This window comes from Drosophila suzukii, chromosome 3, assembly GCF_043229965.1.
Source record: "Drosophila suzukii chromosome 3, CBGP_Dsuzu_IsoJpt1.0, whole genome shotgun sequence".
In the NCBI taxonomy this organism is placed as follows: Eukaryota; Metazoa; Arthropoda; class Insecta; order Diptera; family Drosophilidae; genus Drosophila; species Drosophila suzukii.
This window is the reverse complement of record NC_092082.1, coordinates 24,440,106-24,465,888: the sequence shown is the minus strand read 5'-3', so window position 1 is coordinate 24,465,888 and position 25,783 is coordinate 24,440,106. Positions and strand designations below refer to the sequence as shown.

The 25,783-nt window shown below is 40.5% G+C and overlaps 1 protein-coding gene across 6 annotated transcripts in view; it reads right to left on the bottom strand.

The window, feature by feature from the left end:
- Nucleotides 1-39: 39 nt before the first annotated feature.
- TfAP-2 (transcription factor AP-2) overlaps nt 40-25,783 on the bottom strand; it is a 33,335-nt gene continuing 7,591 nt past the window's right edge. For 2 of the 6 annotated variants that reach the window (XM_036815361.3, XM_065864137.2), the window contains 7 exons: nt 5,583-5,813; nt 5,346-5,531; nt 3,712-3,919; nt 2,625-2,814; nt 2,299-2,563; nt 530-697; nt 40-462 (listed from right to left, as the gene is read on the bottom strand). In XM_036815361.3, the coding sequence (XP_036671256.1) occupies nt 352-462; nt 530-697; nt 2,299-2,563; nt 2,625-2,814; nt 3,712-3,919; nt 5,346-5,531; nt 5,583-5,813 (1,359 nt within the window). In that variant the 3' untranslated portion in view covers nt 40-351. Of the gene's footprint in view, nt 463-529; nt 698-2,298; nt 2,564-2,624; nt 2,815-3,711; nt 3,920-5,345; nt 5,532-5,582; nt 5,814-6,771; nt 7,012-18,089; nt 18,564-25,783 lie in introns of those variants that run through there. The other 4 variants (XM_036815359.3, XM_036815358.3, XM_036815362.3 and 1 more) reach the window with 4 other exon arrangements.

Genomic DNA, 25,783 nt, shown 5'->3' with positions numbered 1-25,783 from the left:
TTAAATTGTAAGTTACTTAAAAAATTAAAAATGAGAGCATTTCAATCGTTTCTACATACAAATAAATGTATTTGTAAAGATTTTTTTTGAATTAGTTGTAAAAAGCTTTGTGCTTTTGACAAAAAGTCGATGTATTTTTCTAAGTTAAATAAATTATACGTATTTAATATATTTGAATATTGTACATTCAAATTACAGTTATAGATATACAAAATGTCCAATAATTTACACTTAACTAAATAAATTAATTTACAGGAATTTTATTATTTTATCGACGTTGTACCTAATGTATGGAAAGTTAATCTTAAATTACGGCTTGCTTTAATCTGTGGCAATATACAACATAGCCTATCATTTTTTTTCGTTGTCAATTTTACTTTTATCCAACGATGACGAAACCATCCCGCCACCGTTTGAAGGATACAGCTTTTCCAAATAGTTTAATGATTCATTCAAAAATGTCTGCAATCAAAGAAATAATAGTAGTAGTAGTGGCTGGTCTTCAGAGAACCTCAAATTCGTGTAGTACCTGGAAAGCATGCAGAACAGCCATAATTGCGGGCGATCCGAATCCGTGCGTTATCAAGGAGAAATGTGTTAAGTGGCGTTGCATCGACGGTTCCAACAAGTGCTGTGATCTCGTGCCGAAGTGAGTCGTTCGATCTTGGCTTAAGATCTGCATAAGCTCTTTTGTAATCTGTAAATTTAAAATTTAATATATGATTATTATAAATAAATATTTATATCGCTGCGAAGACATAATTTGACTTTGACAAATACTATTTAAATTGATATTGCGGACAGCAATAGGGTGAGGCTAGGGTGGAACGTTCGCTGGTGAACTGCTGGCGTAAGCCTTGACTCTCATCCCGAACTGAGCGAAATTCTAGTGGGATCGTCCAGAACAGAGCAAGGGACAGGCGTTCATTGTATGGAAAAGCGTTGCACTGGATATCGCGGCACCTGTTCACCATAGTCTGAGAACGCTGAAGCTTCCCTAAGCCCGCACTCATCGACGAGCAAGGACTGACAGCTACAGGAGTCAACGCGTGGCGATATCGAGCCCAACCGAACCACCCAATCCGCCGTAATAAGGCGACCCACTGGAATCCCTTGAATTCTGTGCTTTCTCACAGATCTATTGGGCGGTAGATTGTGTCGCACAAATCTCGTAGCATGCAGACCAACAAAAACAGTTCGTTGCACATTTCTAAACCTTGTTCTTATAAACCAAATCAAGACCCATCCTTCTTTCCTACCTAGTAAGCTAAAACTCGGTCTAAGAGGCGATCTCTCAATGTAATGTTTATACCAGTTACTCGTTAAAAAAGGGTATACTGGATTCGTCAGAAAGTATGCAACAGTTAGGTGTAAGAGTTTCCGACCCCATAAAGTATATATATTCTTTATGAGGATCACTAGCGAGTCGATCTAGCCATGTGCGTCTGTCCGTCTGTCTGTTCGTCCGTAAGAACGATGAGATCTCGAAAACTACAAAAGCTAGAATGTTGGGACTTGACATGTATATTCCTGAGCTTCTTGCGCAGTGCTAGTTTGATTCGTCAGGGTGCCACGTCCACCCTAACGCCCACAAACCGCCCAAAACTGTGACAATTTTAATGATAGAATATCAATACCTATCGGTTGACCTCAAAAAAAGGTTTACCACGCCCACTGTACGGCCCACAAGCCGCTCATAATCTTTAAAAAATCATAAGTATGAACGCGGATATCTCGGAAACTATCAAAGATAGAGAATTGTGAGTTTCTTAAGCGAATATGCCACGCCCACTCTAACGCCCACAAACCGCCCAAACCTAATGCGCCCGCAATTTTCATGCTAGAAAAAATTTTTTAACTGAAATGTATTAGTCTCGTCAGTATCTATCGTTTGACCAAAAAAAAGTTTGGCACATCCACTCTAACGCCCATAACGCTGAAATCTGTCTGCCGCCCACATAGTCATATATTGAGATCGCGGGTAGGTATCGCATGACAATCTTGCTTTGCTGCTTGCATATCACCATCTCCCTTTTGGTCCATTAGGCTGAGTAACGGGTATCTGATAGTCAAGGTACTTGACTATAGCGTTCTTTATTGTTTTCTAATATTTCAGGACAATTTTTTTAACGAGAAAACAGAACTGCCTACTCCTATGAATTTTTCGGATGTGTAAGTCCGAGTTTGTATGAATTTTTGTGCGAAGAATTAACATTACATTGAGAAAAAGATCTTGTTTTTTGAGCAATTCGGTTTGGTTCAGGCTTGGATGGAGTATCCATTTTCTTAAGACCTTACCTGCTGGGAGTGAAGAATGAGCTCTTTCCGTCGGTACGAATCCTGCGGCTCCGTTTGGTGGCGCACTATGTACTCGGCCAGCTGCCTGGCGGGGAATTCGGTTTCGCACACGAAATGAAAGTCCTTGGCCAGGTGCGTTGCCTCCCCCTCGACCAAGGATGTCAGGAGCGTCACGTTGGCCGCTTTTCGCCTACCGGCCGGCAAGTTTAGGCCGATCTTCTCTAGCTTCTCCCGCAGCAGGCGACCTCCGTTCTTGCTCTTAGCCCTGAAAAGAATAGGGTATTTAGTCAAGGCGCCAGTAAAAGGAGGATCCTGTAGGAACGCACCTTCGGAGCACTCCGCCCAGTAGGGAGGCGTTTAAGCACTCTGGGGGCGACAGGCGTCGCTGCACTTCGGCTATGGTGACCTTGTATTTCGAGGTGCTCGATAGGAGGCTGAGGCGACCAGGGACTGCACAGAATACCTCGCTGGGCGAACCCGATCCAATGTTCCCGGCTTCCTTTCCGCTTTTCATGCCTGCAAGTAAACGCAACACCAAGTTCAGACTCCATGAGTATGTACACCATATTGTTCACGGGGAGTAAAATATATTATTATTGCTATTGTTGTTATTGTTCTGACAGAGCAAAGTGTGAACGCAGGACGTGGGGATCATTTTACCCGAATCCTGCCAATTAGAAGGGCAAGATTCAGTTTCACAATGCACACAAACTCACAGTTTTGGAGGGTAGGTCCTTGCATTGTTTTCTAGGCGTGTTCGAGGTTCCGCCTCACACGCAACATGGAGTGGAACTTAACTTGCAAGTATGATTATGAATAATAGGTACACCTTCAGAAATGCCACCAAATGTCTGCGTTAGTTAGCTATCAATATCTTTAAGTCTACGGTTAGACGATTTCCTTGACAAAGTTATATAGAATTGCGGTGAATGTACTTATTTTTATTTCCTATATGAAATGTATATATGTTCTGTTGAACGCCAGAACTAACTAAGATAATTATATTCAAATAAATTGAAGGTATCTAAACTTGGCAATCAAAATAGTTGGTGTCATTTATTGTCTTCAACACAAAAGCGTAAACCAACGAACTTATTACTTTTTTAATCATCTAAAATGTGAACATATGCTTTAGAAGTTACAATTGTATTCTGTTTACTAAAAATATATACCCTCCCCATTAATGGACCTTTTATTTCTCATTTTAAGCAAACGCTGATCAAAGGGTGGTTTTTCATGTGCAGAGTCTTGACAAAGTTCTTTAATTGCTCTATAGTTTTTCTCCGATTTTGTAAATCCATGGAAGCAGTCATATTTTTCTTAAAGTTAGTTCCGTTCTGCCGTTAGTTTTGATATCTTAGGGTTATCCTTACTTTAAAACATGAGAGCATGATACGTGGTTTATGAACTTACTCTTTATAAGCGGCAAGTCCGACATAAACGCCACATTGTCGTCGAGGGCAGGAGCTTGGACATCATCGACCGCGTTTTGAAGGGCTTGGTGCAACGCCAGGGACTCGTGCTCATGGCCAAGTCTGGTTCCGTGGGCAGCTCCCGCCGATATTGCACTACCGTAATCACTTCTCCGATCCGTGTACGGGAATCCATGTGACAGTTGGGTCTGCAAATGTTTTCAAGATTAATTAAGAGGTAAATAAAAATAATGACGAATGGGCGTTTTGGCATGGGTTAACAAACAAATATGATATCTTGTGCACAATTTGAATAGGAAACGTTGAAAAATCTATATTATTTTCGAAAATAACATGATTGTTTCCGTTTGTATATTTCGATTTTGATAAAGACATTTTGTAACTTAATCAAGGTTAGATTACCGGCTCCTTGAACTAATTCTACTTTCTAATTATGTTGGTTATATCTGATAATCAAAATTGGAAATGGCATTGCATTGCATTCTATTGCTTCTTTTATTTATTTATCAAGTTTTAATCGAAACAATCGGTTTAAATGACCAGTATCTTATTTTGTAGGCTTGCACAACTGCGTGAAACGTAATTAGCTATACTTTCGTACGGCACAACTCAATCGAAAACATATTTTTTGCAGCTCAGTGTTATTTCAGCGGGCATGGTAAAAACGATGCCAATAGTTGCGAGATTATTAATACATCGGCGCTTCGGTTTCGCCAAGGGGTTGAAGTCGCCGCATAGCCAATCCGAGGTCCTTGCCGCTAATGTATGCAGACCGGCTGGAAGCCGCACACACACTCTCGCCGAGCTTGTGTGCGCCGCGTCTGTGTGAGAGTCCTTTGGGCGGACAGATGCGCACAGAGCCTGCGAGGATACGCCTTTTCGGGGCATCCGGGCTGCGTTTCACTGCACCACTTGCCATGGAATGAAATCGAGTGGGGAACAGACCTCTCGGCGGGCTAAGGCTGAGCTAGGAATTTCATCGTTGTTCGCAAGACTTTCTTGCGAAGTCCCAAGAACATTTTTTACATTTTCCGGAGGATGTTTTTTTAATGCACTCGAATGGAATCCGTTCAAAAATAACTTCGACAACTTTCCCAGAATGGGGAAGTTTCCACCCCCAAACGTTTCGTGGCCTTCGAAGCCAAGAATTTAGCAAAATATGCAAGAATAATGTGGAACAAGACGCAAATTCTTAAACGGATGAAAAGATTGAGTCCTGGGCTGAATTGCCTTCTCGTTAGTGCTCATAGTAATTCGCCGTCAATCGCTTAACTTTAACGAAATTACTATATTTATCTGAGTCTTTACAGTCAAAATGTGTAATAAACCTATATTATAAATGGAAGTTAGGAGGATGTGGGGTATTAAATTTAATAAATGGCATTTATATGCCCTTTTTGCGATAAAACCATCACGGCTCATAGAGATTAAGATAGGTGCAATATTAAAAAACACCGAAGTACATCCGATTTAGTTTCTAAATAACGGTGGGTTCAAATATATAAGATGATTTGACTTAGGATCAGGAATACATATTCAAAATTGATAAGGCGTCCATTACATTGGCACAATTTTCAAATCAAGTTATTGAAAAAATTAATATGATCTACTTACAACATGTCCCTGCAGCTCAGCCTCTCTGTGGGTCCTGTGGATCCCCAGTTGGTCCTGCGTCGACCGCAGACCCGCCAGCTGGTTGTAGTGGTGCAGTGGGGCATGGTGCAGCGAGGAGAGGGGCTGGCCGTACGGGTCCGTGCCCAAGTACTCGAGGGCCCCGTGGTTCTGCAAGTAGCCGGATATCTAGATAACGCTTGGGGTAATCAGGGGCGGCCCTCGGAGTGGAAAGCTTACCTGTTGCTGGGGGGGACTCTGGGTGGAGTGGTGGAAGGGGGGCGGAAAGTACGGCGGCTGGAAGTCGGACTGCAGCGATTGGTGGTGCATGGTGGCCGCCGAGCCATGGGTGCTACTGTGCCCACTGTGTCCCGTGGCCGGTCCGCTGCGCCCCGTGTGTCCGCCGGAATGCGTTGTGTACGCCGCACTGCCGCTGGACAGCCCTAGACTCCCATGACCACTGAGGCGTTCCTGCGGAAGACACACAAGTGTAAGTTACTGCTGCTTGGAACACTTTTTAGGATTTATATCTACTTGGAAAGTTATCAATGTAAGTTATTTTTTTTGTTGCAAGTGAAATACCCGGCGGTAAACGGAGATTCTTGGTTCTGCTCTCGTGTAGATAAATATATAACATGTGCTTCACATTAAAAGCTTTACTTTATTGTACTTTTTATGTTGATTTTGTCACGTTAAATTCACGACCTGTCAGAAATTAGAATTGTGGGTATCAAGTAATTGAACAAAACTAATTTTTGTTATGTTAAACGGTGCTTAAATAGCATTCTAACATTAACTGCATCATAATTTTTTTGAAATGTTACTTTGAACAACATTAAATTTTGTTCTTAGCAAGGGGTATCACACACAACTGTGTGCAATTCGGCTCCAAGTCTTACGGCCATAAATATAAATTCCAATCGCCTTTGGTTGGAAGAGATATCTTTGATGCGTAAGAAATGTCAAATAAATTTGTTTAAACTTTAATGTGTTTAACGTTCAAAACATACAGAACACTAGTTGTCAATGTGGCAATAAGACTTTTTATTAACATTGTATTCAGGTATTGAACTGCGATATAATAAAACGACTCCATTTAATCAAGATTTCTGAATGGAACACTTAAAGATCTCTTAAAAGTTTTTCAAGAGCGGTGTTTTTTACTTTCTTTAATTAATCAGTCACAGAAGATTACTCGAGCTTTAAGTGGGAGAAATCAAGATTACGGTTAAGTTCCACAAGATATTTAAAACAACGATGCCTAATGAATGCCGATTAAAACAACCTAAGCACTTTAGAAAAAACCACCAACGTTCTCTAAAACACATATTCTTCAGAGGTCAAATGGGTTTTTAGCGCCCGGTAATTCGACACACTCTCAATCATTTCTTAAATGTAGTCCCAGCGCGCTCTCAAGCTCAAAATATACCTGAACCTGAATTACAGCTGGCATATCCACATACGCTAAAGTCATGTTATCATATTTAAATCCGCAGAAACTTTATGCACACATTTTGATTGGGGCCTTCCGATTCGGGGTGGATTATCGACAAGTTCCGGAACTATGCCTATATCACACGGATTCCACTCGCACGTGATGTAAGTCGAGTGGGTATATTTAGAGGACCGATACGCGCTTTTTCCGGACCGACGGCAGCATCAGCAGTCTACGAGCTACGAACGCGAAATGAGAACTAGTCTCTCGTCAGTGTGCCAAAAAGGCGAAAAGGTTTTTTCAGCCAGCGACGCCGGCTTCGCTTCGCAGTCGCTACCGTTAGAGGTCGGTCGGTCGGGGAAGGAGCTATGGATATGGATATTATGTGAAGCGCCGCTCTGGAGGTCTCACTGTGATTACCAGCGATTTGAAATCTTGTGGGAAGCACATTTAAATCTGGGGAGCATAAAGGACTCGCATAATGAGGTCGGAAGCTCGGCTTAGTGAATGATATCACACAAGCCATTTGACATCCTGCCCAGTCGCGCGGCCTTTGAATTCCCAGGACTCACAGGATGCAGTGTCAATAGAAGATGCACGCGATAAGGCCGATCCGGTGGGGTTACACACATTAGGTGTCCATAACTGCGGTTATTGATTCCTTAAATTTGCACAACTGCCGGCCCAGCAGAGCCGTTCGATTAGGCCGAATGCATCGCATTAGGCCTGCTCCCATTTACCTGCTCCTTACTTCAGCATTGTCCGGGGATTGCGGAAAAAGAATGACAGTAATTTGACACAAAACGTTGAGGTTTTCAGAAATCGAACATGTTTATTCGATTGTGTAAGTGTGTGCCTGGAGTGCGGCGAGGTCTTCAGCGAGGTTCGGCCTTCATTGTGGTCCAAATAAGGAACTCCTCTCCTCCAAGTGGACCAAACAAGGCGGTCTATGAATGCCCATGCTCATACGCTCTATTTCTCCTCGTTCGCATCGCTTTAATCAACTAATTCATATTGCTTACACATTCAAATGGCGGCTCAGTAATTTATCTCTGAGCAGTATTTATTAGTGGACGACGTCGAGTTATAGGTGATTCATTAGAAATTCGAAGATACAACCGCTGGCTCGTGTTCTAAGCCAGGTTTTGGTGGCGGGAAGAGATATTTAGGGATTTAATAATTTTCTAACTTTGTAAAATTTAAGGTTCTTTGCCGGAATGTAATTTTTTTAATTGACTTGTCGGCAATTTAAAATGCTTTCGAGAAAAGGTCTTAAGCTCATGAAATTATTTACTCGTTATATAGGCGTATTAAACGTTAAGCTAAGTTTTGAGTGTTTCAAAGTGTTAGATAGAAAATAAATGCCAGGATAATTGTAAGTTTGAAGTGTTAACAAAAACTTAACATTTAAAGATTAATATTATTTTTTAAAACCAGTTTAGTAATCCTCGGTGAATTCGTCCATCATAAAAACCTTCTTCGCGGAATGTCTGCCAAACTACTAAATTCCTGCTATCGAATTATGAATCGACAAGCTATTCGTGTAAACTTAGTGAATACACATTATATTCACATATGAGTGGATATAAACCAATCTTGATAGTCGGGTCCACCAGGGCCGGGCTTCGGTAGGGAGCATTCTTGCGAGTCTTCGGCTGGCCCAAGAACGTGGCAATTGCGGACCGGGCACGACTTTATTGTGGCTTAATAAATTAAAATAATTTTGATTGATTACTTTGGATTATCTTGTCATTTGGCAACATCAAATAGAATATTTAAGAATACAGGTAAACCGGTTCTCTTTTGTTTTGCGTGAATATTCGTCTATCGACGGCTGGGTCTCGGTGGTTTTCTTTTCCTATCCCCGGAGATTTCGGGCATTTCGCGCAGAAGAATTCGTGCTTGGCTCTAATCAAAGCCAAATCTGGGTATTAGGGTCCGTTCAATTAAAACGGTATTCCTGCATGGAATGTACTAGTGGGTCACCCCAGGTCCAGCTCCTGTAAGTGCCCCGAGATGTATTGCCGTCGATTCCGTAAGGCCTATTTTAAGATCCACTCTTTATTTGTTTACTTGTGCCCGGGTGGATGTTACTAAATATTTGGTAGTCGCTAATACGCATCGTCTGCTCATCCGTCTTGGGCTATCCGAGGCTTATTCTCGGCTCTTGCCGTCACTCAATACCGTCAATACTCTTGGCCCGATCGGGCCTGTTGGTATGGGTATGCGTGGCTTTTGAGTAATGCTTTTGACCCTTCGCCAGTCGGCAGTGGCCGTGGCTGTTCTTTATTTTGCTGTTATTTTTATTTATTTATTTATTTTGTGCTGGGTTTTTTCTCTATTATTAATTGTGCGATTGGAAACTCTTGGTTTTCAATCACATGAAATTCAGAATTTTACTCCATTGTTTGCCATTGCCAGACGTGAATATGCTGAAATTTCGGACTTACTCTGGTGGTCAATACTCCCATGGCGTAATTCAAGATAAAGATAAATAAATTATAAAGGTTCGAATGGTTTCTTGGTCTCTTCTAGAGACTATCTGGTTTTGGTTTTGGTTTTGGGAGGCACAGGTACAGGTAGACAGTTGGAAGCTGTTGAGCAGGTCGAAATAGTTTCACCTCAAGTGTGTTCTGTTCCAAGCGACGGCCATACATAAAAGCCTGGCTCACGGCCCACATACGCACAATTTACACACACGCCGTGTATAAATGCGCACTTCACTCGGTATTCTAATGAAATGTTATCCACTTGCGAATGATCAATTGCCATTAAAAGAGTTTTGACTCCAAAATCAGGGTTCGCTTTTCTAGCTGGCCTATTACGGTTCGTGCTCCGGTGTTATTTCAGTCGATTCTCCCTCTGCCACCCCGTTGCCTCTACGTTTGGATCCGTTTTCTTACATTGGATTTTTGCATCTTTCAGATGTTTTATTTTTTGTATTCTTTTAGGTTTTCCGAAGGCTATTAATTTCGTTATACAAATATGTGTGCCATAAACTAATTGTCGGGTTATCTGAGATAGCGGTAGATTTACTTAAAAAATCAATTTACAAAAAAAATAGATTGATTCGAAAAATAAATTTTAAGATAAAATCTGTTAGTCATCAACATTTTGTGACAGAAACAAACAAGAACATTTTTCATAATAAAGAAACTGATGTTTGGTGTTTCTCGATATCAAAATGAAACATTTGAAAACATTTTATTATCAAACATTCATGACTTTTAAGCTCGGATGGTCTTGATTCTTAAAGTTTCAAAAGGCGTTTCAAAGCAAATAACTTCTTGAGATACTGTCTTTACCCACCTAAGAATAAACATTTTATCAGAAACTGAATTATATTGCATTTAGACATATTATTTATTTATTAAGAATTGTAATTGTTTTATATCATCATATAAAACTTAAACGGTTTCCGTATATAATGACAGAATTGTAAAAGTTATATATAACATATATGTATATTCATGTTGAGATGATTCTATTATTTTCATTATGGTTTAGTTAGGCAGCCGACTGCCAGGATATACACTATTTTTTAGTACAAATAAAATGCGCTTTCATCAAAAACGCTGCCAGAATAAAGATGGTTCTAGAAACCAATCAAACAAAAGCACATATTAACGAGGTAAAATGTCGAGACATATCAAAGTTTGATATCAAATTTTGTGACAAAAATTTTGTTAGCACTTTACTAAATATAAAAAAGTTCTAAAAATATCTCTTTCTTTAAAATAGTTCAATCTTTGCCTTCATTGCAATAAAAAAGCGTGTCGAATGAAACAAATGTATAAAAAGTATTTTTTAGTGTGAGCACTCTCCTACAGTTTTGGTGCTAGAATAACAATTTTTAACTGAAATGTATTGTTCTCGTCAATACCTATCGGTGACCCAAAAAAATTTGCCACGCCCACTCTAACGCCCATAACGCTTAAATCTGTCTACCGCCGGTAGGAATATGCTGCTGGAATATCTCCATTTCCCTTTGGTTCCTTTAAATGAGTAACGGGTATCTGATAGTCGAGGTACTCGACTATAGCGTTCTTCCTTGTTCAAATTGTATTTTTTGTACATACATGTCAATTTTTTAATTTAAAAGGAATCATACTTTTCATACGAAATATCATTTGCTTTTATGGGATATGGATATTTTCAATATCGTGGCTATGTAATAGTTTACTCGTTTACATCCCGATGCGTTCCACTACGTGTACTGCCATCCACAGTGACTTTTTTGTGTAACCCACACACGTTATCAAACATTATTCTATAGGTTTCATGGGAAAATATTTAATAAATTTTTTTTTAATTACATTAATTAAACTAGATTTTATAATCATACTTTTAGTGTGTGGTTCTTAAAAAAATGTTCAAGAAAATAGCTTGAGTTCGTTTAGAACGTATAATGTGTCATTCTCTAATTCGTTTGTTTTGTCAAGCAAGGTTAATATATTTGTATTTTTGCATTTTATTCTTCAGAAACAGAAAGTGAATGTACAAAATTTAAATAGCGGTGACAACACCCTTTTTGTACATTTCAACCAGCAACCAATTTGAATAAAGAAAGTAGAGGCGCCACTTTAAAAAAATTTAAATGACTTTTGAGAAAAGGTTTTTAAATTTCATTAGATTTTTATAATGATCCAGATCGGGAAATTGTTCTTGCGTGGCTTTCCCAAATTCGTCGATCTGTGCTACTTTACATTCATTTTACACCATTTTACACTTCTTGCGCGGCATCTATATTTGATTTACTGAACCAGCAAGCTTGAACCACCAATAGATGGCTCTATGATACACGTTACAAGCAAATCAGTTGTAATGATAAATAATAGTTTTATACTCTTGGAGAGGGAATTTAATAATAAAGAATACTTATTATTGATGATTATCAACAGCGGCGGTAGCCATATCCATCCGTCCGTTTCTATGCAAACTAGTATCTCAGCTATCAGCATGAAACGTTTCAATAAGTCTTATTTTTAATGCTGGTAGTCAGAACGGTCCATATCGAAACATTATATCTTATAGACCCCATAGGAAGTATCCGAAAAATTGTGACTAAGAATGAAGGCTTCGTTGTTTTTAATAATATTTTCTTTTACTCTGGGGTGTATAATATTATGTAAATTTTAGAACTACGATTTAACTCTTCTTGAAATCGGACCATGATAAATCGGACTCTATCATAAAATCAAGGGGTACAATTTTTTAAAAACTACATCTGTGTTGTATTTGTTTATATTTTTTCATACTCTATGTTAAAAGACTTAAGAATTATAAACTAAATTTTATTTAAAATTTATATAGAAGCTGCTATCAACCATCTTTTACTCTGGGGTGTATTATGTAAATTTTATGTAATTATGTAAATTTTAGAATTACGATTTAACTCTTCTTGACATCGGACCATCATAAATCGGACTCTATCATAAAATCTTGGGGTACAATTTTTTAAAAACTACATCTGTGTTGTATTCGATTATATTTTTTCCTACTCTGTGTTAAAAGACTTAAGAATTATAAATTAAATTGTATTTAAAATTTATATAGAAGCTGCTATCAACTATCGGAGTATAGTTTTTTTTGACGACGCTTAAAACATAACGTTTTATCCAATTTTTATAATAAACCTATTCGCACTGTAGTATACGTTGCTAACCAAAGTAACAGTGGTCAAGAAAAAAAACATCACTTGTAAAATTATTATTTTATTGAAAAAAATATATAAACTATTTGCATTATACCGGTTTTATCTGCAAGGTTGTATAAAAATCTGTGCGCTGAAATAATGTTAAATTACCTATCGAATTTAATGCGAAACATATTCCTCTGTGAAAAAGATTATGCTAAAGGTTATACTAAAATTGTTAAAAATGTAAAGTTCTTAAATAGTTAGTTGAAGTCATGCATTTATAAGACGAAAGTTATCTGGGAGCAAATAAGTTCCTAGGTGTCAAGTCTCTAAAAAACATTTTTACTATAAACTGCTAACCAAATTAGTGGGACAAAAAGCCTTCGACAGAGGATGAATACGTTTTTAAAGTTAAATGTTACCCCACTTGGGGAACACTTTCAAAGTTGTATAAAAAACGGATTCAAAAGTCAAATTGAATTCGGTAGCAATGCAAGCATCGGAAAAGAAAACTAGGTACTAGTACGCTACAGTCGAGTGCCTCGACTATCAGATACCCGTTAATTAGCTTAATGGACGAAAAAGAGATGGAGATAAACAAGCAGCAGAGCGAGATTGTAATATAATTTTTTTTCGTCAATCGATAGGTATTGATAAGAACAATACATTTCAGCTAAAATGTATATTCTAGCATTAAAACTGTACGAGCCAAAGTTTTGGGCGGCTTGTGCCCATTATGGTGAGCGCAGGAATCTCTAGAATCTGCATGCTTAATCCCAGTATTGCAGCTTATATAGTTTCCGAGATCACAGCGTTTATACGGACAGACGGACATGGCTGGTTTCTCCGTTCTAAGTCACTCGTTCCTAAATAATGCTTAAATATATATCTGATACAAGCGCCCTGCCGTTCATTTCTCCAATAAAATAAATCGTAGGCCCGGCCAGACAATAAAAAAGGTGAAATGTTCTAATAAGAACATAAAAAAAACGGTGAAAGAGGTAAAAATACCCGCTCACTTTGAAAGTTTTTGCAAATAATAATTAAATTAGCACGTGGCTTCCATAAAAGCAATCACGTCCGAATTCCTCGTCGATGACGTAATGGCTTTGAATACTTATACAGTAGCCGGGAGAAGCCGGGAGTTGGCCTCGATCCCGGCTGCCGCTATTACTGAAATTGCCGGTCGAAATCATTCCTCCTGACCGAAGAAGTGCCCGCCCAAGAAAAGAACATGTCTGCGCGATTTTCGCATTTTTTCGGCCACTACCTGGCCGGACTTGAATGCCACCAATTATATTGCGACATATAAAACAAGTAGGCCCTAACATCTTATAAAACTCCTCACTTTCATCGTGTGGACCAGTCCTTTTAATTACGCTGTCAAGTTGAATGATGGTGGGGTTCCGAGGGGGTTCCGAGGGAGTTGACTCGGACCCCTGCCAGAGGGATATGGAGACATCGGGTGGCATAAAGACCGCTTACAGCCATAGAATAAGCCGAGTTCATGCGGGTATTGTCATAATATTGTCAGTAAATAAAGAATCCATTCGGAACCGGCAACCGGCGCATTTTGTGCGCATTTCAGAGCACGAATTTACATACTGTCCATGCCGTCCGCGGACCGGTACAGTGGGCCCTTGAAATTGGCTCGTTTCCAATTAGATTACACATTCGTTCGACGTCCGGTGCTGTCATTTATTGGAGCTGCAAGTTGGAACTGTCGGAAGAGCTATAAATTAAACGAATTTAAGAGGAAGCTTCGCTCCAAACGCTGCATATAATATTCATAACAACAATGGAAATGTTCAGCGGACGATAATCGATTTTTGCTTATTACGATCCAGGTACTCCCTGCTCCGCGGCCTCCTGGCTGCGCACGCGCTCGAATCCGAATCCGCGGGGCTTGGGCCCAGTTCGGTCGGAGCTCCTCGTCCTCCGGCCGCTCCTTGGCCCACAAAACCGCGGAGGAACGGGCCCTTAATGAAGTAGTAAAACTCATTCATAAATGTATTAAACCTGCTGGGTATTTGCGGAGCCTGCGCGGCCAAAATCGAAAAGCTGCGTCCGCTGTTCTAGCGTACAAATGACGAATAGAAGAACGAGCCTCGAAATGACCACTTGGCGGCCATGCAGGTGCACGGAGAGAAAATTGAAGGTGCCCTGTGCATCAAACAGTTCATATTGGAGCTTTTAGTTAGGCCGCTAGTTCCTTATTTATGCCCTAATAAGGTATATCTCACATTGACCCATTTTATGCTTTAAAAAAATTATAGCTTTACTGAACGGTGCAACGCAAACCTTAAAAAATGTTGATATGGAATTCCAGAAATGTATATTATTATATACTCCTTTGATGGTATAAATTAATGAGGATCATCGTTCTGATGTTAAGAACAATTTAATCAAACGGTTTGCTCGACTACTGAGTTCAAACTATGCAACAAAAGCCTGTTTACCTTATACCTATTATTTAAAATTGAGGCTATTGTATGATCTAAAAACTTTAACTCAATTCTTAAAATCCCATTAAGATAACGTTGCATTTTGAAAGCACTGCTGTATTTTTTTGAGTAACAAAAACTAAAGGTCTAATTTAGATATGTAAACGATTTTTGATTTTTGAGCAGGGAATTTAAAACTTGCTCTTTAAAGGTACATGTTACACCTAGACCTACCCACTTTTAGCTTAACAAGCGGACGATAAAACGGTCCTAAAAGCATGAACAATTTAATTTAAATTCCGCATATATTAAATAGTATAATCTGTATACCACCATCGACTGGATGCGTAACACAATTGAAGACTAGAAAGATAGATACAGTTTTTTCAGAAGAAATCAAAACTCTGCAAGCCCTTTCTGAGGTGATCACGATCACAATTCTCTCTGTGTAGCACCAACCAAGCTCAGCTCAGCCGAACTCGGTTCGTCCGTTTGCAATCTGCGTCCAAAGGGCAGGCTTTAGTGCAGCAGCCTCGTGGGCCAACTGCAGTTCTCCTCGGTTCTGGACTCCTCATGCTCCGTCCTCCATCCTCCAAGAAGGCGAGGGCAACGCATGTCGGCCAACTTTGCCGGCCAACCGATGATTTCGCTCTTGCCTTGGCTTTTGGCTTTGGAAGTGGATGGGATGTGGATGTGGATGTGGCTCTTTGCACGGCTTTGGCTTGCCACGAGCCTAACACACGCCGTTCGCGTTGTCGACGTTCCGACACTTGATTCTGCTGGCGGATCTTGGCCACGTTATGAACATTTACATTTATCTTGCCAATCAATTTAGTTTTGTTTGGACTTTTTAATTTCCTCTCCGCAAATGAAATCAATTTTGATGCGTGCATATGCAATTCGAGTTTCCTCGGAGGATATATTCACCCAGTGGAGAATGTGTATGTACGAGTGTAAACGGAAATGCCTTCGAGCGGATGCACAGGACTCGACATTATCTCGCCCGCACTGAAGAAATAATAAATAAAGTATGCAAATATTGCTCCGGGATCTGCCTTGATCGAATTTGACTTTGTTCCCATCCAAATTGTCTAATTTATCTTGCAGCGAGTTTCAAGATCTTACTTTTAAAATCCGTTTTTTAATTAGCCTTTAATCCAAGCTGTACATATTATTTACAAGTATTGTAGAGTTTATCAAAACTTCATCTAAGTCAGTTTCGAAAGGATTTATATTTTATATGCCCAATCTCTCGATTTATCCGAAACCCCTTATCCAGAGTCCTGCACACAATTACCATACCGGCATGTCTAAACTCTTATAAAGTGCACACTGTAAATTGGAACAATTATTCTAAATTATAAAGAAATTATTCAATAAATCATAAGGGAACCCATCAATCAGGGTTTGTGCCCGAACCTTTGCTGTTTGTGGACCGGGATGAAGCACTGTTTGGCTAATAAATAAGCTCAATTCCTGAATATCTTTTGATATTTGGGGGCTGTGCAGCGTGTGTGCTATGGGAACTTTTCTGCCGACCTGACCGGGCTGTATGGCATTTTTTTCAGCCGGGGATCGCACGCAAATTGACGATGCGTTGCGCTTCAATCTCATAAATTATTTTGGCAACGCATCACGCGAGTGTCCCAGTGGGATCTGATTTAGGCAGCATTCGAAGGGCCAGCCAAAGCCCAGGCGAAAGCTAATGCCAACATACTCGGCATGCCCATTTTGTTGGCGGGCTTCGGGATTTTTGTGGGCGATGCCTTTTGGTCTACCTCTTCGCTGTGTTTTTGTTTTGATCTTTGGCCCTTGCCCCGCAAATTGCCCTATTTTTTTATCGGGCATCGGAGAGGTTCTTGGAAGCAAGAAACACCATATAATTTCGCTAATTAAATGGGGGAGCGTGTACCCACGCATTTCCAGAATTAGCGGAGAGGTATTGCTCTGCAGCCGCATTTGAATTTTGACTCCTGACGTCTGATCACTCCCACCGCAGACTTTTTGCGGACTCAAAATCGTGTCTGCTCCAAAGAACAGAATATTTTTTGTTTCCACATATGTTTTCCCATAACGCAAATATTTGAAACGGACAAAACACTCAATTAATGGGTTTAAAAGAGCTTGTGGGCTAAAAGAAGGACTTATTCGCTGATACCATACGAAGTCATTAAAAGGTCTTAACAGGCCTTAAGTGTCAATTTATGGATTCATTATATAAAATATGCAATTTTTTAAAGAAATTCCTTTAATGCGTAATAACAGTTAATATGGCAATCTTTTTAACACTTGATGGTAATGTTTTTCCATGTAAAGTCTATGTGGAAGGTAAAAATATTACAAAAATATGTTTTAACGTTACATTTGATGCCGACGGCTTGTTGTACCGGCTCCCACAACTTAACCTTTTTGAAGAATACGCTGCTTTAAATATTTAGGTTTACAATATAAATATCCAGTTTATCTTCTGGGCTTAGATATTTATAGTTTGTACCCATATACAAAAGTATTCTAATGATATATTTGAATTATTTAAATGCATCTTTTAAACAACACTTTTTAGATAAAGATATAAATAAATCCTACGAAATCTAGCTACAACAAGGGCTTTGTGGCTATAACTTAATTGACTCCTACAATATGTAAAGACTTTAGCAAATCCATTTTAATTTGGCCTTCCCTTAAACCCTATTTATTAAATGAACTTCGGATCTCCGATTTATTATATCCTGGCGTTTGATGCCTGGTTTTGGAGCCCACACCCTTTTAGGCTCTTGAGTGATCCCCAGACTTTTGGAGTGGGTACATCAGGTTGAAGTTTATGTACTTATTATTCCCGGAGTAAGAGTGTGCCACACGGACTCGCAGGAAAACCCATTACTGTAAATTGGTCATTGATTTTGCAGCTAGAACGGCCAGGAATGGTAATCAGTTTGTGTGTGAATCACGGGCACGGTTCCCTCGGTCCGGAGACGCGGGGTAATTGGCCAAAAGTGCTTGCGTGCCCGAAAGTGCCCAGAGAAATTTTAGTGTCAATCAAGCGGCGTTGGCCCATGGGCACTCGATGGTTCAATATCTGATTTTGAGTAGCAGTGGCCGCAGCCAGAGCAGCTCCGCTGCACTCGGGGTTAACCTGAGCAGATTTCGGCTGACAGACAATTTGGATAGAGCTTATCAAGCGTCGAACCCTCCTCCGATTAAGGCCACCCTGCGAAGGCGGCGGTGCTTACCATCATGAACTTCTGGTCCTCGAACTGATGGTCGTTGGTGCGGTGGAGAATGTGCATTTTGATCCAAATTAACTGTGGCAATTGCAATTAGGTAGCGATAGAGAGCATAGGTTTTCTTTTGAACACTTGGGCCAGTTGAGATGCGAAACAGGTACGATCACTAAGTAAGTATTTATTGAAAATCGATTTTTGGCACTGGTTAAGGCAACTGTGGGTGCTTGAGTTAGAGTTACGTATCCGCCGCTATGTACACTACACACTGGTCCGATTAGGAGACAATAGACGCGATTTAATTGTTGTGTCTAACTAAACTTAAATTAAAATTCGAGTCAGATCCACGAGTGCGATCGATTGTGCGGATCGGTTCGGTTCGGAACGGAACGGTTTCGGTACGGTTTCGGTTCGGTTAATTAAGCGAGGGACCCGCAATCGAAATTCCGCCTTTGCGCAGCCACCAGACGTAGTTCTCGACTGAAGTTGGATTTTCTGGTTGGACGCAAAAACCTTCGGGGGATGTGCGATGTTGCCGCTGCTGCCGCGGCTGCTGCTGCTGCAGATGCTGCTGCTGCTGCGGCTGCCGTTTTTTCACCCATACAGCTGCGGAATACATAGGAAAAGTGCCCAAAGCCTATGCCCGTTCGCCGCGCGCCTGTATGGGTGAGGCCCGCACACAGATACGGCGGGCAAGCAGGTTTTCTGGCTCTCGGGCATCGAAGAGCGGCTCCCGAAGAGAAGCCCGAGTCCGAAGAGAGCACAGCCATTTATATTTCGGAAGCCACGCCCCGCCAGCGGACTACTAGACAATGGGCCGAGCCCGAAAACCCAGAGGCTGCGGCAGCGCAGCTTCAGATACAGATACAGATGCCCATGCTCGCGAGATACGGATACATAGGGGTTGCAAAAACATAATGCGAATGGCCGGGGTTGGCGACGTGCCCCGAGGGTTGCTGGGTTCCTGGGCTGCTACTGGGAAAACCCCGGCATTGGGCATCCAAATCGCCAGTGGTACGTGCTCCGGGTTCTTTCTTCTCTCGGGGATTAAGCGCGCACCCATGTACCTACGTACTTATCGAGGGTTCGGGGGTTGCCATATGAATGGCTGGCCATTTACATATTCCGCATGCGAATCAACTCATATAAGTGTGGGTCCCTGCACGCCGTAATCAAAACAAACTGAAAATAACAGATTTTCATTTTTCTCAGCTCTCACACAATTCCCGGAAAAATTAAACAGTGAATAAATATTTCGCAAACGATGATACAAAATGAGGAACGACAACAGAGCAGTCATAGCTATTAAAAGTCGAAGTTTAATAATTCCCTTTCATTTAAAAACAAACTGTTTCCGCCAAATTCGAGGGGAGCCCTTTAAAGTACTTATTAAAGCAAGTGACCCTTATAGAAAAACATATTCTAGCTTTCCTTTATTTTCCCATTTAGAAGTGGTCGTTGTAAAAATCATTTTAAACTATGCTACGAAAAGCTATGCCACAAAACCAAAAACGAATCTGGAAATTAAAGCACTTGCATTAGTATATTTGCAATAAGAACTAATCATGAACCGTAACGACTGTACAATCTCCCTAAAATAAAATGACCTTAATCAAAAGAAACAATATGAGTGTTACAATTTTTATATCGACTGCATTCACAAAATAAATAGTTAGATTCAAATTTCTGAGGTATTAACATAAAAATTCGAAATCAAAGTGTTAGGTTAGAGGTTCGGCTTAAGCTAGTTACAAAATGGGTTTGGTGTAGTCTCTACAAATATATTTATAATACAGATTTCTTTCACACGTTTAATTAAAATATTGTGAGTAATATCAATAAAAAACTTTGCAGCCACAGACCTGAGTACTTTGGGCTTATTGGGCTTTTGTCTAACTAGCAAAAATCATATATTTACGTTTTGATTTCCGCTTGCAGAATTACAATTTTTATATTTATGTATTTAATTATTCACAAACTGATTTAGAACTAGCTAGTTGACAATACTTAAAACTAACATTAACCATAGAAATGAAATTGAATATCGAAAGCTAAGTAGAAAATGTACAAATGGGTTCCTTAAAACTTAAACTTGTTCTCTGCATTTTTACGCATAATATTTTAAAAGATCTTTAAGGTCTACGAGCACGGACAGACTTATACTGATTGAAGATAAGGTCAGTTAATTTTAACTGATAGTAGATCAAAAATGAACATTAGTGATGAAACTATAGTTACATGGTATAGTATATATGCGATTTTGTAGAGAAGAAACATTTTTATATACATAACTTGCATAAACGAATGTGAAATTAAAACTTAACTTCTATAAACATCGTTAATATTTTTATTTATTAAAAAGTAAGCCAGTGTACTGCACACCAAAATAAACAAGGGAGAACGCTATAGTCGAGTACCTCGACTATCAGATACCCGTTACTCAGCTAAATGGAGATATGCCAGCAGCAAAGCGAGATTAAAATGCGCCACCTACCGGCGGTATACAGATTTAAGCGTTATGGGCGTTAGAGTGGGCGTGGCAAATTTTTTTTTGGATCAATCGAGACCAATACATTTCAGTTAAAATTTTTTATCTAGCATGAAAATTGTGGGCGTCACAGGGTTTTGCGGTTTGTGGGCGTTAAAGTGGGCGTGGCAAACTTTTTTTCGGGTCAATCGATAGGTATTGATGAGAACATTACATTTCAGTTAAAATTTTCTATCTAGCATCAAAACTGTAGGAGCCACAGTTTTGGGCGGTTTGTGGGCGTTAGAGTGGGCGTGGCAGTCTACTGAAACAAACTTGCGCTGCGTAGGAAGCTCAGGAATCTGCACGCCAAATCTCAATAGCCTAGCTCCCATAGTTTCCGAGATCTCAGCGTTCATCCGGACAGACGGACAGACGGACATGGCTAGATCGACTCGGCTAGTGATCCTGATCAAGAATATATATACTTTATGGGGTCGGAAACGCTTCCTTCTGCCTGTTACATACTTTCCGACGAATCTAGTATACCCTTTTACTCTACGAGTAACGGGTATAAAAAGGACCCATCTAGGGTTAAGAATGATATCAGATTTCGTTGTCCCTCCAACTAAATGTTTTGTTTAAGAATTCTTGTGTTGCGTTTTTCGTTCACTCAGGTTTATGGTCCTTGATACAAGTCTTGGATATCATTGGTCACTAACAAGTAATACCTTAATAAAGTTAAAGTCCTTCTAAATACTTCCCTGTCTAGATATCTTATATTTCACTTTACTGTTGCCTTAAACTTTTACAATAGCAAAAGTAAACTCGGTATTCTCAAGAGACCTTTATTACATTTCTTGTTAACGACATTCTGGCTTTGTTTTCAGGCTACACAATTAAAGCCGCGAATAAACGCGATAAGGATTAGCAGCTGTGGAAAATTGAATCACCGGGTTTTTCCGAGCCTGAGCTTTGACTGTTTGTCTCCCCAATTAAATTATCCCATTAGCTTTCTAAGTGACTCAAATGGATTCGGGCTCCTACCTTTGTTTCGTTGTCAGGGGAAAAGGTAGCGAAGTTCGGTCGCTGAGAAGGGGCGAAATTCAGGGGGAAAGTATATCGAGCACGCAGTTATTAAGTCCGAATTTGCAGCAGGGCCAAATAAGATATGAAACCGTGATCCCGCCAACTGCACATGCACATTATATACGTACAGCCCCACTCACGATGCTACCTCGTAGGAGCAGAGCAGTAAATTTCGTGGAGTGGAAGCGGTGATCAGGTGCATTATCCAATTGCGGCGGTGGAATGCCGGACGACCCACCTCCATTTCAGCGATTTCATTGCGGCGGCACGATTTTTGATTGCGGCCACGACAAGAGATCGATCGATGATCGGTCCGCCATTTTGGCTCCGATTCGGATACCAAAAGCGATACCAAAACCGATACTGATACTGATACTGATGCACTGCTCGCATTACCAATTAATTCCCAATCCTCCCCGCAGCATGAGGCATAAATCGTGATGCACAGTGGTCCGTGTGCCCATGGTAACTGCACTCAAGTACACCTCTGTGCAACTACCAACTCGAACTACCAACTACCAACTACCGACACCGCACACCTACACCATCGCGGGCACTGCTGCAACCAGATCCACATCCACATCCACATCCACATCCCAACCCATACAAGTCCACTCCCGAAAATGGCAGCTTTCTTTGAGCCAGTCATAAGCTGGCTCTAAACCAACTGCCCAAGACCCGAGGAGCTGCAGAACTGCAGAACTGGGGAGCTGGGGAGCTGAAGAGCTGAAGGCCCAACAGGCCCAGAGACGAGGACTCGGCCTGAGCACCTCATTTAAGATGCGTCTTAAATGCGATCGCCGAGGGGGAAACTCGTGAATGCCGCAGGACTTGCATGACTACTGCCCCGACTTCCAGCCCCGACTTGTGGCTTTCGTGGCTCTGGCACTGACTTTACTGGACTTGGACTGCCAATCTGTGGCAACTCCTTTATCGGCAAGCCGCTCTGTTCGGTCTGCATTGCCGGCCGCAGACAAGTGCATTCCACATGCAAATCACAATCAGCGCCGGAGTAGTGATTTTCCAAAAATATAAGCTTCTTATGTGCAGCCAAAAACAATGCGGCACATAGTAATTGCAAAAGCACTGGGGTAAGGACGGCATTAGAGGGATCTTTTCATTTTAATATGGAATATTTTTAAATAAATGCACCAGTAAGATTAAAATAACCCACTTTTAAAATCTACCACAGTTTCCCAATAAATATAAACTAGGTTTATTGAATAAATCGTATTATTTCTGGTAAAATAGAAATCCAGAAATATAATTTTCTGAGGGATTTGGGTTTTTTCGATCACTTAATCCCACTCTTTAGTTCTCATATTTAAGAGCATATTTTAGCATTATAAGATTGTTATTTTTTGTTATAAGAAGTATAGCTTGTATATACTTATAACTTAATGTATGGTTAGAAGAAAGCTGAGTTATTATACCAGTGATCATAATAAGTCATTCCACTAATAACACCAAACTGTGTTTCTTTTATGTAGGAAATCGACAATATACACAGATCTAAAGGGCAATATGTTCTTCCCATTTTTAACCGACATTGATCCCTGTGTTCAACCACTAAATAAAATAGTTTTCCTTTGAACTAACTAGCAACCCATTTTTTATACGAATATAAAATCTGCTCGTTTTATAGGGTACCTAGTGGAATCCAATAAAAGCAAGATGGCCAGAAAAAGCTCTAATTAACAGATGTAAGAGCACAAAACTCTTTAAATGGAACAATCCCTCAGAGCGAAAGGAAGATCTACTTTCAGGAACAGAGCCGCGGACTCGGCTCCTAGGGGTTATGGTTAATGGGACTGCTTAGGCCTCATGGCCCCTTCTCTGGGGTCCGGGCAGGGGGCGCCGTATGCAAATGGAGCCCTTGTGATTGAGTGTTTGTATCTGCAACTACTTCGCCATAATTTTCCGCATTCACTCGAACTCAAACTCGAACGCATGTACGTAGTACGTAGCCATCCTCGAGTGTGGTAATATTTCGAAAGCGCCGCGGGCCATTTCGTTCATATTCGTTAAGTCCTCAGATGCAGGCAGATTCAAATTTCGGGAGAAGCCAAACGCTGTGGCGGCGGTGCGATACACGAATCATCAGCGACATGGCCGTGGCCCATGGCCCATGGCCGCTCATTCGCCCGTTCGCTTGTTTCGCCGGCGTTGGCCAGGTCTTTCCTCCTCGGCCAGTTCGGTCTTCCAGCAGCGGCGCAGGCCCAGGAAAAGGCTCCTGCAATGTTGCACGACGCCAATAGCCGCGGGGAAGATGAGCGAGTGCGCCGCGCTCGCCGCAGCCTGGGTTCCTCCTGCCCATCCTCATCCCCATCCTTTTCCCCTGCCTGCACTCGGAGAAAATGTGGCTGGCTAACGAAATATTATGATATAATATGACAACAACCTAAGCGTACAGCTAAGGTTCATCGAAACTCTCAGCAATGACTTGTTTGTAAATACGGAATTCACACAGGAATTAAATATCTTTAAACCTTTTTTCACGACATCTCATTTAAAGAAGAATAGCAAGCAAGTTTTTTGTTTATTTTAATACTGTTTTAAATAAACACTTAAATAGTAAAAAATTAATTATTATTTTTCAACGCATATTTAAATGACATTTAACGAAAAACAATTTAATTTATCAAAGACCAACTGATTTAAAAGTATGTTAATGTCATTCCGTAGGAAGAAACTAAAACCGATAAATAACATAATGAAATCTGTTAAAACTAAAATTTTGTTGTAAGTAGTACTTTCAAATGACACTAACATAGCTTTTTTAGAAACAATATTTTTTAAGCTAAGGGCAAACTGCTGACAATAATATTTTAAAGCCCACACTTTAAATTAACTTGGTACAGGATACATTTTTTTAATTTGCTATATATATTTTTATAATCCTGATACTAGGATACCTTGATACAGGAAACATTTTTGAATTGCTAAATACATTTATTTAATAGTGAACTTATTCTTTTTAGTGTGCTCCAGCTCTGGCCGAGGTTCTCTGTGTGGCGGTGTGTGCGTTTTCAGATGCAGTTGCAGCAGGCGGATGTTTGCAGCATATTTCCTACGGCAGTGCTCATGTGCACCTTTAATCCGCTCTGTTTTTTCGCAATTCGGCGTACAAGCAACCCGATAGAGCGGCGAACAGCCAGCAGAGCCACCAGGGCGGACCATTTAAATTCGAGGTCAAAAGGAAATACATTTGCAGCTGTGTTTACCCACAGTAGATTGCGATTACGTACATATAAATGCGAACATATCGTACGTTTGCACACTCGTGTAAAAGGATTATTGTAAGATAGCCGTGGCCATTATGCCAAAATGCCGAGCATCCGAAAGTTCTAGATTTCGACTCCTCATTGATTAATATTGGATGGGTACATAACAACTATGCTTGAACATTTCCACTACATAGCAAAACACATTACATGAACAACAAAACTATTTTAGGGTTGCAGATTCGCTCCAGCTGCCCAAAATATTATATAAATACCTATATCTGGTGGCAAATCCCTATTTAAACATGTACAATTCTGTTTCCAAAGTTTCTCTATGAATTATATTCTGGCGTACTCTTACAACCTTAACTAAAACCAACAGAAGAGTTTATTCCTAGAAAGAATGGACCCTGCATAGGACCACTGTTTCCTGCCCCGCAGATAGGAAAATACAATTAAAATACTATTTTCCCCCGGTGATCTGGTAATTTAGTGATAATGCCAGCCTCGGATGTGGTTAAGATGTGCGGACAGGAGTCCAGGACCGGCGCTCCTCCGAATAAGTGATTCCTTGGCCGTAACTCCGTTCACGCGTCACGCACAAGAGGTCGTGAAATGGTCAGCGCCAGTTAATTAGGCAATAAAACATGAATGCCGAATTGCGTGCGGCGCCTTTTTTTAGCTTATAAAAACGGATTTCTATGTGAGAAAATTATCAGTGCGTTGGAGTCGAACGAAATTGCCACTATTAAATCAAGCGAATCGCCAGAACCGAGTGGCACCGCATCAGCATCAGCATCAGCGGTGCAGACATTCAGACTTTCAGATACTCAAATACTCAGATACTCAGACATTCGGGCACATGCACACATCCAATTTGCGATAAATAACTGCGGAGACGGATTCCGATTCTGGACTCTGGT